Below are 16,745 nucleotides of genomic sequence, written 5' to 3'. Positions count from 1 at the left end.
CCACTTCACTTTTATCTTTCTCCAAAGATTGAAATGGAAGCATCACTACCACCTTTGGGAGAGACAGGCATTGATGGTGACACTGGCAGAGGTGACTGGGCCAGTCCAGGTGCCAACGTTTCTGAACGCAGTGGCCTTGGGCACAGGCTAGGAGAAACTGTGATACAGTGGACACACGGTAAAAGCACCTCAGTACCAAAACAGTGACTCAAGGGAACACAAGTACAGTCAAGAAAGAGACAAGTCAGCAAGACCCTGAGTGGGGGCCCTGAGGCCACTCCCTTCAGGTATCACTGCCAGGCAGTGTAGAAGGCAGAAACCATCGTGGAGGTGACGAGACGGACCGATACACAGGCAGCAGGAAGGGAGACAAGCTGACCAGATACTGACGGGAGGTAATGGCAGTGGAATTTAGAACATAGCAGGAAACTCTGATGGCAGCTGACTCCAGCCCCTCTCAGTGACCATATCACACATCTGCATGTGTTGCTTCCTTCTGGCTTCAAGTGGGAGACATCTAAATGGGTTTGCATGCATGCAAGACTATTCAGTTGTGTCCAACTCTTTGAAACTCTATGGGCTACGACCTGTCAGGCTCCTCTGTCATGGAATTTTCCATGACATGTCATGGGATTTTCTGTCATGGGATTTTCCAGGCAAGAATACTGGAGTGGGTTGCCATGCCTTCCTCCAAGGGATCTTCCTGACCCAGGGATCGAACCTGAGTCTCATGTCTCCTGCACTGGCATAAGGATTCTTTACCACTAGCACTGCCTGGGAAGCCCCTAAATGGGTTTACGGCTTACCTAAGTGTTAAACCAACAAAAAAGACACTTGCTCCACGATCTCCCCAGGGTTTATTTTTCCATTACAATTTATGGTGCACTAAAACAGATGCATAGTAAGGTCTGCACAGTAATAAATGTGGCAACTGTCAACTTCTAGAACTTCTAGAAAACAGGAAAGGGTACACTAAGGCACTGTGAATAGCTCTGACCACAGGAGGAATCATGGCCTCAAATGGGACACAGGGATACAAAGGATGAACTGGGCTTGTTCTGACTGAAAAGCAAGTGAGAATGTGAGGTCTACTGCTGGAGGACAGCAGAAACCAAAGGCTGGGGAAAGAGATGCATGGGAGAGGAAGGGCTTGGAGAAACTTCTTCATGTGTCAGGGGCTTGCCTAGTAGCTCAGACGGTAAAGAATCCTCTTGCAATGCAGGAGACCAAGGCTCAATCCCTGGGTCAGGAAGATCCCCTGGAGGAGGGCATGGCAAACCACTCCAGTATTCTCCGGAGAATCCCACGGACACAGGAGCCTGGTGTCACAGAGTCAGACACGACTGAGCAACTAACACTTTTGCTTTTACATGTGAGGTAATAGAGAAGATCAAGTTCATGTCCAGGGCTGAAAACATGCTCAGGGAAAGCCCAAGAAGACCTAAACTTGCTCCTCTAGCCGACCTCCAGACTCTGCACCGTGGGCAGTGAGGACTGAGGTAGGGCTGTGATAGACTGTCTGAGCCCTGAAGGGGAGCTCCAGCACGGAGTCTGTTGGAGAGGACTGCAAATACGGCCTTTTCTTTTTTTCCCTTTTCTGTAGTGCCAGGTGTTTAAAGAAACTCTGTCAAAACACTAGATGACCAGTAAGCAAATGGAACCCAGACTTCACTGTGCACATGTGAGAAACAATATAGGATTTACAAAAATAGTCTAGAAAATCACAAAACAACCACCATCCACAACAAGGTACCTATAACAAACCACCATTGGAGGGGGGAGTGTCTGAATTCTAGAACTCCCATATTATATTATTCAAAACGTCCAGCCAGTTTTAACAACAACAACAACAATATATATATATATGGAATGTAAAGGTACAAGAGACTATTGTACTCTTGTACCCCACTGTACCCTGTTGTTGCTCAGCCATAAAGTCACGTCTGATTCCTCACAACTCCATGGACTGCAGCACGCCAGGCTTCCCTGTCTCTCACTATCTCCCAGAGTTTGCTCAAATTCATGGCCATTGAGTCGGTGATGCTATCTAACCATCTCATCCCCTGCCAACTCCTTCTCCTCCTGCTCTCAGACTTTCCCAGCATCAGGGTCTTTTCAAATGAGTCAGTTCTTCGCATCAGGTAGCTAAAGTGTTGGAGTTTCAGTTCAGCATCAGTCCTTCTAGTGAATATTCAGGACTGATTTCCTTTAGGATTGACTGGTTTGATCTTGCAGTCCAAGGAGCTCTCAGGAGTCTTCTCCAGCAACACAGTTGGAAAGCATCAATTCTTTGGCACTCAGCGTTCTTTATGGTCCAATTCTCATACTCACACATGACTACTGGAAAAACCATAGCTTGGCTATATGGACCTTTGTTGGCAAAGTGATGTCTCTTCTTTTTAACTTGCTGTCTAGGTTTGTCATAGTTCTTCTTCTGAATAGCAAGCATCTTTTAATTTCCTGGCTGCATTCACCTTCCTCAGTGATTTTGGAGCCCTAGGAAAGAAAATCTATCACTGTTTCCCCCTTTCCCCCTTCTATTTGCCATAAAGTAATGGAACTGGATACCATGATCTTTGTTATTTTATTGCTGAATTTTAAGCCAGCTTTTTCACTCTCTTCTTTTACCTTCATCGAGAGGCTCTTTAGTTCCTCTTTGCTTCCTGCCATTAGAGTGGTATTATTTGCATATCTGAGGTTATTAATATTTCTCCCAGCTATCTTGATTCTAGCTTGTGATTCATCCAGTCCAGCATTTTGCATGATGTACTCTTCATAGAAAATGAATAAGCAAGGTGACAACATACAGTCTTGTCATACCCCTTTCCCTATTTGGAACCAGTCCATTGTTTCATGTCTGGTTCTGTTACTCACCTGCATACAGCCTTCTCAGGACACAGGTAATGTGGTATAAAAAAAAAAAAGAAATTAGTAGGGACTAGAGTGTGTGCCATTTCCCCAAAACCAGTATGCCCCTTAGTAGATAAATGGACAAAAACATTAATTGTGGTAAATCCATAAATGTAATATTATTCTGCATTAAAAGGAAATGAATTAAAAAGTTACAAAAATAGAAGTGAATCTAAATACATATTGCTTGGTAAAAGAAGCTGGTCTAAAAGGGCTACATGCTATATGAGCCCAAGTATACAATATTCTGTAAAAGGCAACACCATTGAAAAAGGACATCATCTGCGGCTGCCAGAAGTGTGGGTGGAAGGGATACTGTTGGGTAGGTGAAGAGCAAGACTTCCTAAAGTGGTAAAATTCTTCTGTGTGATCCTGTAATGGTAGATACAAGATATGATGCATTTGTCAAAACCGAGAGAACTTTACAGCACAGAAATGAACTTTAGCATATGTAAATTTTTAAAATACCACTTAGGAGTTCAGGGGATCCTAGAATGAAATACACAATGTGATAAAAAGAATCTAATCACTTTGTAAATATACGAACTAACCTCATTTGACAGGGGTAGAGGAAAAGTGGGTGACGGAAGTAACGGAAAAGGAGTGGAGTCTGTAAGGGAGAGACAAAAAGAGCTGTACGGAGCGCTGTGCTCTCTCATCAGTAAAGCCATTTTTCACGGGGGAGAGGCTGACTGATCGCGTAGCCCGACACATGTGAACTGAACAGTTAAGTTGTCAGACGACGCCAACAGTTAAGACGGCAAACCGCAGACAGGCTTCTCAGTGTTGAGTGGGGGGTTACACGGAAGCAAAGGGAAGAGGCCAGAAGGATCTATGGGGCGATGGATTACAGCCAGAGATGTCAGCAAGCGTTCACGCTCAGCTTTACATACAGAGAAATATGTATGGATGCACGCGTACACACAGTTTTAGGATACACGCATATTTCCCCTGCTCTGCTGGCTGAGAGCCTGGAAGCGATGACACCCCGGTGACAGTGAGCACACACCAAACCCCTAGATCCTGGTTTCTGACACCATTTTCCAGTGAGAAGAAACAGGGCTTCTTGGTAAAACGAATGATTCTAGGGCAGCGAAAGAAAATATTCAGGATGCACTGGGAGCTTCAGAAAGTAAGAGTGCTAAAAATAAATATCTATAATGGGGGTAGGTCAAAGGGACACGGGGACCAACTGAAAGAGCTCCCAGTAACCAAAGCTGAAATAGTCTGAGCAACAAAACAATCTTGGATTAAAATTCTGAGTATGAAGTAAGCATTGATGAGTCCATACTGACACCAATAAGTCAATGGATATATACATCAGGGTGAGAAAACAGACACATCTCTCCATGTATAAGAATTCCAGACTTTTTACATAGCACTCCTGACTCCCTAAGTGTGGTCTGTCCACAGTGACTTCCATCAGAAGGCTGCAATTTGGAAAGAAGGGCACAAAGAATGACTTCATAGTAGAGAAACCTAACGAGCACTATCTCAGCCAGGTGACCAGAGGTAATATCAACAGTGATAAGATTAAGTCATCTTGAGAACATGTGGTCTCGACATGATGTGAGAAAAATGGTAACTTGCCTCTGAAGTCTTCCTTCCCCAAACACATAATGCCAATGTAATCATGAGAAAAAATATCAGATAATTCTCAACTGAGGAACATTTTTGAAAGCATCTAAATGGAACTTCTCAAAGATACAAGGATCATCAAAAACAAGAAAATTCTGAAAAACTGTCACTGCCAGGAGGAGCCAAGGAGAAACAATAACTAAATATAATGTGGTATCCTAAGTGACCCTGGGACACATGAAAGATATTATGTTAAAAAAATTAAGGAAATCTGAAAAAAACATGGACATCAGTTAATAATAACATGTCAATATTGCTTCATTAATTCTCACACATGTACCACAGCAATGCAAAATTTTCACATTTAGGAAAACTGGGTAGGGGGTATAGAACTCAATATACTCAATAGGGTAGTAGAACTCAATACCATCAGAACAAAATTTGGGTCAATCTGAAACTGTTCTAAAGTGAAAACTTCATTTATAAAAAGAGCAATGGTTAAAATCATTTTATATTTTCCTCAAGAGTGTTTTCCTATTTATTTTATATACATTTAAATTTATTTTATATACACTTATATAATCTGGATTTTTTTCAATTATTTTAAACATATGCACTTACTCTTATTATTAAAAAAACTTTTATTTAAAACATTTCAATTGCAGCAAAAATTATGTATGGACGTACGATAATTTACTCCAACTCTATTACTGAACATTTTGTGTTGAAAGTCTCTGTTTAAAAATATATGTCCCACATAGTAGAGTATTTTGAAGGACTAGATATAGGAATGGCAGCCCATTCCAGTATTCCTGCCTGGAAAATCCCATGGAGAGAGGAGCCTGGCGGGCTACAGTCCATGGGGTCACAAAGAGGTGGACACAACTGAGTAACACACACACACAGATATAGACGGGCTTTTTCCCCCTGGTTTTCAAAGATGAGTATCAGTGTTGTGATCATTCCACGGGCACAGAGTAGGAAACAGAGCTAAATGCTAAACACGATACTCCTCACATTCTCACATATTTAAGACTGGCCTGCAGATGCTGTTAGTAAAACCACAGATTTTGATTCAGTGGATCTGGAGTGTGGCTTGAGATTCTCCATCTCCAACAAGCTTCCAGGTGATGGTAGTGCTTCTGAGCCATGGACTACACACTCGGAATGGCCAGGCTGTGAAGAGCACTATGCCTGGATCCAGGTCACCTGCATTTTCTGCTTCAGCATTTCTCTCTCTCCTGTGATCTTCAAGAATCACCTACTATCCGAAAAACACACACCCCACCCCCCAGCCTAATTCTGCTTTTCTCCATTTGCTGCTATGAATCAGATCATGGATGTAACAGCTCCCCATGAACTATGAGACACCTAGGGTAAGGAAGAGCTCTCTCTCTCTCTCTCTCTCAATGGGAAGCTCACTGTACAAAGCCCCCACTCTGTACTTTTGTCAAAGTGTCTCAATCACAAAAATGGCAACATTAGCGACTAAGACATGCATGAAATGACTGCAGCACCATTAAGGTTCCTACAGTCCTCGTTGCCAGGAGTCAGACCGTTTAATCCTCATTAGGACCGATATCATTAACGGAAGGAGTTAGGACACATAAGCGGCAATAAAACCTGAGCCTTGTTTTCAAGGAAATTGACATTCTTAGCAGAGCTGGGCAGGGTATGGGTCGTTAGGAATGGTGGAATCATTATTAAGCAAGAGCAAGTCAATCACACTTGCAGACGGCAGGCGAACCTCATGTTTTCCCAGAAACGGATGCTCTCAGCAGCATGTTCCCATCGGGGGCCCACGGCGACACTCTCACCAAAATAAACAGGCATGTGGGGGGTTGCATTCTGGTCCCTGGGATGTGATCATTGAGTTGTCAAGTAACATGAGATCCAAGGGACAGAAATTCAAGACAGACAGATCCAGGGTAATAATATCACAATGAGGAAACTTACTTGATTTCATATATTTAATTGACTGGAAATTAATCAAATAAATTAATAAGACTCTATCTCATTATCTTATTATGAAGGCTTTGTCTGCACTGATGGATGGATGGGTGGATGGATGAATGGGTGGATGGGTGGATAGATGGATGATTAATAAATAAGTGAAAAAATAAGTGAACTATAAGTGAAAAAGTGAGTGAATAAGGGTTTGACAGACCCAATCACTCTGAATTTGGTGAATAATGTAATTACATTTTTAACATGCCAGCAGGTCCCATTAAACATCAGGCTTCTAAAAAGTATGTGAAGAACTCTAAAGCTAACAAAAAGTAGGCAAATCAAATGTACTTCCATGTGGAATGTGAAAATGGGAAAGGAAAGAGAAAAACAGCAAAAGACTAGATGAACAAAATCTGTGAGAGCAGGAACCAAGCCTATCTTATTTATGTCTATACATCCAGCACCAAGTCCAATTCCTGACACACGATGGGCGCTGCGTAAATATTGTTAAATGAGGGGATGAGCAGGTGATTGAGGCAATTGTGCTAAGACTTTTAAAGTGGGTGAGAATCACTTGTGGGGTACACACGACGCCTCCATTTCTAAAGATTCTGATTCTATATGTATGAGGTGAGTCCAGGATATTTGCTTCTTCAATAACCATCCCTAGATGACTCAGACACAGGTGAACCTCACTGAGAAACCCCAACCAATTCTTTAAAAAGTTATTTCCAGGTGTCTAAAGAGGCACTAGACACGCCGTATGACATCCCGTGTGAACAGTTTAAGGGCACAGCAGTGAAACCAGAGCTTTGATTTCCAGTTCAAGACTTGGCGTCTGTAATGCTAAATTTGTCAGGCCACTGGCTGAACATATAATTTCGCAAACATCTTTTTTTCCAAGATACTGGCTGATGAACATCAGGAGCACCGAATGGAGAGATTCTAAAGAAGACGGATGCCTGAGGCATATCGTAAGCCAGCAAATTCACAGATCTGAAGACAAGGCTCAGGAATCAGTAGGTGGGACAGGTGTCCTCAATATAACCAGCTTGAAGGCTTGGCCTCATCTGCACCTGCACCACTTTCAATAAAACTTCACAGAACCCCTCTCACCTCCCTCCTCACCACTGCCTGCTTTATTTTCTGAAATATGCTGGACTCAAAACATTTTATGCCCTGAATTCTGGTTAAAATCAAGGGAAAAGTCCACTGCAGTAAAATGAACCAGAATAGAATTAAACCGGGAAAGAATCTGCTTTTGAAACTGTAGTTTCATGTCACTTACTTTTATTTAATAATTTAGTTTGGGAAAGCCATGGTATGTTTCATCATTGTGTATCTTGAACTTGGAAGGGGGAAAAGGTTTTGCAAATCCAGTAAGTGACCACTGTCTTAGTAGCTTGCCCTTGAGATGACCCTGTTGGCTGAACTCATATCCTCAGGTGAAAGAGGCTCATCCCCAAATATATATTCCCTTTGTGAATTAAAAAACAAAACCCAAAAAACTGTGTGCTTTATATATTGCCTATGCTTCACAACAGACGAAGAAAAGTTCTTAGATGCAATTCTACCTATGAGAGGAACTTACACTGGAAGTAGGTGAAGACAATGAAACAAAGAGACGCACAGGTGCACCCATACAATGAAGCCAAGTATGAGTCTAGGTCATGATCTTCTGTCCCTAGACCTGCCTCATGCTCCAGGGCCTCCTCAGCCTCCCCGGCACTACCAGCCTCGTTCTCTTCTCCTGATGCTGACTTCATCATGCCGACACCACCCCTCCCCGCTGACTCTCCGAATGCACTTTCCTGCCTAGCATTTCTGCCCTGGCAGTCTTTCTCCAGCTTTGGCATGCACAGAAATCTCCCGGAGAGCTTGTTCAAGATTGCTGGGTGCTTCTTCCCTAGTTTTTCATTCAGCAGGTCTGGAGTGGAGCCTGAGAAGTCGCCTTTCCCATGAGTTTCCAGGTAATGTGGAAGCTGCAGGTCTGGGACCACCCTTTTAAGATCCACTGCTCTTATGGTGTCCAACTAACACACACTCTTTGGATAAAGACAAAGTATTACCCCTGACTTACAAGGCCATGCAGTTCCGGCCTCACCCTTCTTTTCTAGGTCTGTTTAATAATGCTCTCTCGTGAGCCTCTAAGCTCCTACTACGAAGCCCTTCACCCAGTTTCTTTAAGGGACCCATTCTTCCTGCTGCCACAGACACCCATACATGCAGTACCTTCTCACCTTCATTTCCCACCTCCATCTCCAAAGTCCTCTTTGTCTAGTTAATTCACATGTCATTTCCACAGGAAATCCTGTCATTTAAATCAGCTTTTATTGTTCTCTACTCACACACAAGCCTATTCCTTCCCTCTACAATATTTATCTCAATTGGTAACTATTCACTCATGAGTGCGATAAGTGGATTAATGTCTTTCTCATCCTCTAGACTCAAAGCCCCCTGAGATTGGGAGCCCTGTTTGGTTTCATGCTTAGTTTCCTACATGAATTTATCCTGAGCTCCTAGTGCTACTGAACTAGGTTCATTTAGCCCCATGTTTTTGTTGTTGTTTGGTCACTCAGTCATGTCTGACTCTTTACAACCCATAGACTGCAGCATGAGTCTTTCATCCATCCTGTCCTTCACCATCTCCCAGAGCCTGCTCAAATTCATGTCCATTGGGTTGGTGATGCCATCCAACCGTCTCATCCTCTCTTGTCCCCTTCTCCTCCTGCCTTTAATCTTTCTCAGCATCAGGGTCTTTTCTAATGAGTTGGTTCTTTGCATCAGGTGGCCAAAGTATTGGAGCTTCAGCATCTGTCCTTGTAATGAATATTCAGGTTGATTTCCTTTAGGATTGATTAGTTTGATCTTCTCGCTGTCCAAGGGACTCAAGCGTCTCTCCAACACCACAGTTCAAAAGCATCAGTTCTGTGTCCAGTCTTCTTTGTGGTACAGCTGTCACACCCATACACGACTAATGGAAAAACCATAGCTTTGACTAGACAGACCTTTGTCGGCAAAGTATTGCCTCTACTTTCTAATATGCTGTCTTAGTCTGTCATAGCTTTCCTTCCAAGGAGCAAGCACCATGTGCAACAAAAAACACTGAGATGCCAAAGTCTGCGGCAAAGAGAGGGCCAATTCACAAGGCCACCAAAAGAGGAGATGGGGAACAAGTCTCAGCTCTGCCTCCCGGAAGGCAAGGGGCTCAGGATATTTCTGGGATAAAGAATAAAGAAGGGGGGCGGCTTGGGGTATGAGGAGTCTGGGGAAAGATGGCTGGAAAAAGGTGTGGTAAGTCTCATTCTGCACTGGTATCACTAAGCTATGGGCCCCTGCACATTCAAAACCCGAGGTGCTTAGCACGATCTGAGGGTGGTGTTTTCAGCCTCTGACATCATAAGGTCATACAGTAGACCCTGGCAAGCTCAGAAGGAGCTTGGTGGTCTTAACCGATCTTTACCAACTCAGCTTTAACTAAACACAGCCGACTCCCAAGTTTCTGGAAAACTCGGACAATCATCTTATCATTTAGGCTACCTACTGCTTGGAGGACATGCAAATTTTTTACAGCAACGTTTTAAAATGACCTTGATTAGTAAAAGCAGGTTAAAATCAAAATGGATTTAATTAATGACAGCCCACCATTTCATCAGCACACTCTTTGGGACAGAGGAAAGCCATTTATTTTCAGTGGAATAAGACTGCATACACTCACTAAAATTGATCTCATATTTAGCTCTTTCTAGCCACGATATTTTAAAAAAAAATTAATTACGTACTTCATATTCCATATTACCCATAAGCTGTAAGGAAATTAACTGTTCAGAATTATTATAAATATCATCTCTGATTCTTACACTGGTGTGGGGGTTGCATGTAATCCAAGCCTGCTGGTCAGTCCAAAGTAAAACATGCATTGATGTCATCCCAACTGCAAACTGCTAACCAGGGTCTTGGCTCCTCCCTCTCAGTGAGTGCCTAGCGTGGGTCTGGGGATGACTTCCGGAACATGCCATGGTGCTGGTGGGTGGGCAGGAATTCTGCAGGTACACTACTGGTGCCTGAAGCTCTGGTTTAATCCAGAGTCCACAGAGTCATAGATGGACTTGACATACTCCAGGCTAAAGCCCAAGAAGAATATTGTTTCTCTCGGCAAAACCTTTGAAAACTTGGATATCACCAGTGTGCTTAAGGTTTCAATCCCTGGCAAGGATAGTTTGGGTGGGTTTCATTAAACAGTGAAACCTGATGCCTTACAAGCCTACCCAGATGAGGCACCTAGCCCTGGACAAGCTGCCGGGCTTCCTGGGATAGCCAGGGTCACATCTATGGTTATTTAAATACTCATATTCTGGCCTCTGATCTGCAAGCCTAAAGCTTTCAGGCTCCAAGTTTGCTACAGGAAACTTCAGTGGAGGCACAAAGATCTGTGCAGTGGGAACCATGCGAGCTGAACTTGGAGCAACCCTGGTTCAAACTCTGCCTGTGACGATGGCCAGCTATATATCCCAGAGTCAATTATGTAAACCTTCTCTAACCACCGGCTTCCTCCACTGAAAATGTTAAATGTATTTTTAAAAGATTAGGGATAAATAAGATAACGTATGTAAAGTACCCAGCTTACAAGGTATAATAAATGCTACTTTTTTTTTTGTCTTCTAATGAAGTATAAATAAATGCTAGGGCTTTTTCTTTTCTGGTCTTCTATGACTCATGATTTTAATCAGCTATTATTTTAAGAAACCCATCACCACAAAGTGATGTCACAGGAATTTTCATTTGTAAAGCAAAGCAGATTTGAGGTCAGGCTAAGCTGGGCCATCAGCCTTTATTCTCGTTCCCTCTAAGGCCTTGAGAAAGACCGAGTGGATGCTTTTTTTAAAACACTAAAATAGAAAAAAGTGACTCCCCAGGGCCCAGTGGATGACGAAGCCTGGAAGAATCAGGCTGCTCTCAACCAGGTGGCGGCAGGACAAGGGGCCCCAGAACTACCCTCAGAGGCCTTTGTTCACATCTGAGTCCTGCAGCCAAGGGTGCTCCTGAGCACTTTGTAACTCAGGTATTAACCTGGCATGCTCAGCTGCCAGATCCTCTCCCTGGAGGTTTCTGCAAAGAGTTTTAAGTTTGTCAGCTCATTTTTCACTTGCAGCATCTAACTCTGGAAATGGCAAATGGGCTTGGGCTGCCCCCAAACTCTGATTAGCACACAGAACATTTCTTAACAGAATCTTTCATTTTTAATACTGCCTGGAACACCATAGTCAAGCAGCACTCACTTGGCATCAGGAGACATAGTTTGGACCTGACTCTGCCCATAAAAGGGTATCCAAGGAGAGGGAATAGCAAAATTGCAGAGACAACCAAATGACCTGGAGTTGGTAGAGAGCCTTTGGAAACCCAGTGTAGCTGGACCATTCAGGTTCATGGGCTGGTGATGGAGAGTAACGGCAGACAGGGATGTTTGGAAGAGTCATTAAAAGGTCCCTCTTGTTCCAGAGTTCTTCTTACTTTCATAAGCCACAAAAAAATCAACACACGGAGGTTAGACACGGAGCTGTGGGTGCAATCAGATTATGAAATGTCACTCTCATTCTGGCTGGCTTTGTGAAGGACGGAAAGAAGATAATGTATATATAAGAAAACAAAACACCAGCTATGGAGTTGTTGAAATGATCCATACTTCTAATTTTCACACACACACAAACCGTATATGAATAGCTTAACCACCTCCTAACCATGCATGAACACACACACATTCACAAAGAGAAAGTACAGTGAAGACAGATAATAATCATTAAACTGAGGAGGTGATTCTAAGGAAAAATCAACTGGATGTAGGAAGAAATGGGAAAAAGAGCAAGTTTTCAGTTTGCTGCCTTAATTAACCTGTCTGAGTGGATAAAGAGGTTATCATGGGGGAAGCTCTAAACAAATGCCTTCCCCTGCAGGTTCTGGTTTTGCCATTTGTAAGATTAGCAGACTGGAAGACAGAACCTTATTGAAACACAGGGGAAATGAGCGATCTCTGTTGGAACCACAATCCTGTCCAAGGTGGCCTTATGGTCAGCAAGCAGCGGCTCTATTTTTGGAAGGAAGCTGGTGATCTGAATCTGCAGCATGAAGATCCACATGCAAATACTTAACAGGGTTAATGGTTCAAGACATACTGCACCTTTGAATTCTAGGATGAGAACTTGTACTTGATGAAATAATTCCGTAAACAGGAGGCAGATGAAAGTGGGCCTGGGATAGTTCATTGAAAATTCAACCCAAGACAACATTTCTCAAAATGCTGAGTTCTCTGCAACAGGCATCCATGGGTAGGCTCTCTATTTTTAGATAATTTATGTAAGTCGTTTCAGCATTCACTGTGCTGTGCTTTGCCTAGTCTCTCAGTCATGTCTGACTCTTTGTGACCCCATGGACTATAGCTCGCCAGGCTCCTCTGTCCATGGGGATGCTCCAGGCAAGAATACTGGAGTGGGTTGCCATGCCCTCCTCCGGGCTCAGCCATCATTACCTTAACTCTAACCAGGATAATTAGTACTGACCTCATCAGAGCCAGAATGAGAGAATGGGCAGAATGACAACCACACCATTTGATATTCAGAAGGGCTCACCCGAAGCTGTTCATTCCATGCTTCTGTTTAGAGGATGCAGCCTCATGCGATGGAGTATCTGATGATCTGTAAGCAAATAAACTTAAGAGTCTGTCTTATGAACATGAGTAATCTGAGTTCCCTGAATCTCAACTCTCTTGTCTGTAAAACGGAGGTGGGAGCAGCTACTTTACATGGTTGATGAAATATAGCCAATGATGTGTTTCATCTAACACTGTTCAGTGTGTGGTAGTAATAAACTGTATCAGCTGTTACTGAATGAGCCTCAACAGGAAGCAGGGTGTGGTTATGACAGGTCTGCTCAGACAATGACAACCAATCCGGAAACAGAATTGGAATGTGCTCCCTTTTAAACTATGTTTAAGGGTGGTGAGCAGGTGGGACAGATGGGCTTCGTAGGTGGCTCAGAGGTAAAGAATCCGTCTGCCAGTGCAGGAGACACAGGAGATGTTGGTTTCAATCCCTGGGTTGGGAAGATCCGCTGGAGTAGGAAATAGCAACTCACTCCAGTATTCTTGCCTGGAGAATCCCACGGACAAAGGAGCCTGGCGGGCTACAGTCCATGGGGTCACAAACAGTTGGACACAACTGAGTGACTAACACACACACATGTGGGAAAGATGGAATCCTAAGCGCTAAGTAAGTCACTGAGAAAGAAGCCATGTCTAAATGTTGTTCTTTTTGCACAATTTATTATATAACAAGATAACAATTCAATTAGCAGCAAACAATACACTTGAGCACTGATCAAATACTATGTGGCAGACACAGTACTTGGTTTTGAAAGTAAGGGCAAAAGAAGAAAGAAAATACAAGATCTCATCAGTTTCCCAGAGAGAGTGAGCCACAAGCAAATAACAATAGGACATGGAGTCAGTCTTTCAGGTAATAGTGATCATATTTGCAGCAATTCACAGACTTAGTTTGTTTTCTTTTCCGTAGGCAACCAAAATTTTCCTTTGCAAGGAGTTAATTCTTCGATTAGGAAGGCACCCAACGATTCTGACTATTTGAAAGTCCTCATCACTAAGGTAACAGAAGATTGTACTCTCCAAGAGAGGCTCGCACACAGACACTAAGAGACCTTTGTTGTTTTTTAGTCACAAAAATCACATCCTGACTCTGTTATGGCCCTATGGACAGTAGTCCGCCAGGTTCCTCTGTCCATGGGATTTCCCAGGCAAGAATACTGGAGTTGGTTGCCATTTCCTTCTTCAGAGAATCTTTCCTGACCCAGGGATTGAACCTGCCTCTCCTGCATTGGTTTTGGAACCAATAGAGAAGCCCAGCCTATAAGAGAGATTCACACAGAGACATGAAGAGATTTTGAACATCCATAAAACATGGGCCCCCATCAAGGGAAGGAGAATGTATTTTCTATTTCTAAACAAACTTAATATTTTTCATCTGGAGTTAGTCCTGTACTGTCAGCAGAAAAAAAAAAAAATCTTTGCATGTGGTTGTGTATTTATGAGTGAGTTTTATCTCTAAACAGATTTGTAACTAAAAACAGAAATATCTTTTTATGGGAGACAGCTGGTTGGGAGATTAAAGATAAACATGGAGAGAGAAAGGGGCTCAAATTAACAAACATTCCTAGACATAGAATGTCTGTGAGTATTAGGAATCTTTTAACTTGTGACCTGAAAAATATCCAGTCCCCACCAGTTTCCCAGGATAGATGTCAGCCTCTTTGGCACTTAAAAGAAAAAAAAAAAATCTTGGAAAGCCTAGTGTAGAGCTATAACTATCCAAAATCTCAAGGAATCATAGATAACCTATAAATATTATGTGGGGCATAAAATTCCCAAATATGCAGTTACATTTATGGGATTCAGGGAAAAAAAAAAAAAAAAAACTAACCAGTCAAATCAGGCCAATTCTGGGATTACTCCCTCCTTCCTGAAATACAGAAAAAGATGTGCTTCTGAAATTTTGGATTTGATCTCCAAATTCCAAGCATCTGCCACATGTTTGTTCTGGAAGTGTGCTGTAGTTGCTATAAAACTATTCTTGGGTTTATGCTTCAAAGGGCAGGTACAAACTTGAATTTTTAAACCTTTTTATTGAGGCTGAGTGAAACACTCTGAATATGGTAAACTAATCCCCAAATTGGATTTATAAGATACTAATGATTAAAACATTTCTAGTTTGTTTTTTTTTCTCCCTAGTCCAGCAATGACTTTTAAAATAAATGGCCAGAACTCGGGCTAAATTCTTTGGAGACTGTGGTCACTGTCGTGAGAATGTTGGTGAGAGACGGATAGAGGAAAACCACTTTCATGTGATGAACTCCACGCCCCAACTCAAGAATCATACGTGCTTTAAGTTGATTTAAATTTTGAAATCATTTGAAGACGACCAAGGCAAAGAGTTGGCTACTATAACAGCAATCATCAGGGTTGGCTGATGCAGGAGAAATTAAGCAAAACCTATTTCCCACATTCCTCTCGGTCTAGCTGGATGTTTCTCCAAATTCCATGTTTTGAATGAACTTACATATTTAATCTACTTGAAAAGAACATGTATGCCTTTCTCATATATGGAAAAACAATATCAACTGTCATAAGTAGAGGTTATGTACAAATAAATACAATGAAAATAAAATAGTGCTGGAAACAGTTCTCCCTGTAGACTCTCAGCCCAATGCCTACTCTTTGGTGGTGACAGTTGTGAAACAGGAGATTAGCAAGTTTTAATAGATGTTAAAGATAAATTGGGCTTCCCAAGTGGCATTAGTGGTAAAGAACCTGCCTGCCAATGTAGGAGACATAAGAGACACGGGTTCGATCCCTGGATTGGGAAGGTCCCCTGGAGGAAGGCGCAGCAACCCACTCCAGTATTCTTGCCTGGAGAATCCCATGGACAGAGGAGCCTGGTGGGCTACAGGCCCTTTAGGGTTGCAAAGAGTCTGATACAACTGAAGCGACTGAGCACATACGCAAAGATAAATTACCAATAAAGTCACTGCGTGGACTGACTGACTACTGAAAAAGATACATTTACACTTTGTAGTATTTACTACTGGGCTTCCCTGATGGCTCAGAGGTGAAGAATATGTCTGCCAATGCAGGAGACTCAGGAGACCCAGGTTCTATCCCTGGGTGGGGAAGATCCCCTGGAGAAGGAAATGGCAACCCACTCCAGTACTTTTGCCTAGAAAATCCCATGGACAGAGGAGCCTGGAAGGCTAAAGACCATGGAGTTGCAAAAGAATCAGACGTAACTTAATGACTAAACAAGAACAATATTTATCGTTGTGTGTTCATACTACCATGGACAGTCACCTGTGGTTTGCATTTCACGCCTCGGGAAACCCTTCTCTAGTGGACAGCTGCTGCTCTATTTAGAAGCTCTGTCACTTGGTAGTACATGACTCTTTAAGAGCTTACGAGTCATTAGCGCCTGAGAGTGAATGAAGTGTAGATTCGCTCTTCATCTACTTCCTGGTCATCAACCCTGCCTGCCTCATATTCCCCATTCTAGGGTTCAGACAGAGACTGAAGCCTTCCTTAACTCATGCAGTTCTTCATGTAAATTTTACATGCACTGCTTCTAGGATCTAGAAAATTTTCTTCAAGGCAGTCCTTCCTCTCACAAACACATCTTTCCTCACTTAGACAACTTTCACTCAACTACTAAGACTCAAAAGCCATTGGAGGACAAATGGATAATAAATAATAA

At 42.7% G+C, this 16,745-nt stretch overlaps 1 protein-coding gene across 1 annotated transcript in view; it reads right to left on the bottom strand.

Moving 5' to 3' along the window:
• Positions 1–16,745, bottom strand: part of LOC122421199 — a 334,893-nt gene that overhangs the window by 300,761 nt on the left and 17,387 nt on the right. Inside the window, exon 2 of the mRNA XM_043437070.1 lies at positions 13,062–13,127. Coding sequence (XP_043293005.1) covers positions 13,062–13,075 — 14 coding nt within the window. The 5' untranslated portion in view covers positions 13,076–13,127. The remainder of the gene's footprint in view (positions 1–13,061; positions 13,128–16,745) is intronic.

Source organism: Cervus canadensis, chromosome 18 (genome assembly GCF_019320065.1).
Source record: "Cervus canadensis isolate Bull #8, Minnesota chromosome 18, ASM1932006v1, whole genome shotgun sequence".
NCBI lineage: Eukaryota > Metazoa > Chordata > Mammalia > Artiodactyla > Cervidae > Cervus > Cervus canadensis.
Note: the sequence above shows the minus strand (reverse complement) of the source record. Positions and strands in the feature narration are given on the sequence as shown.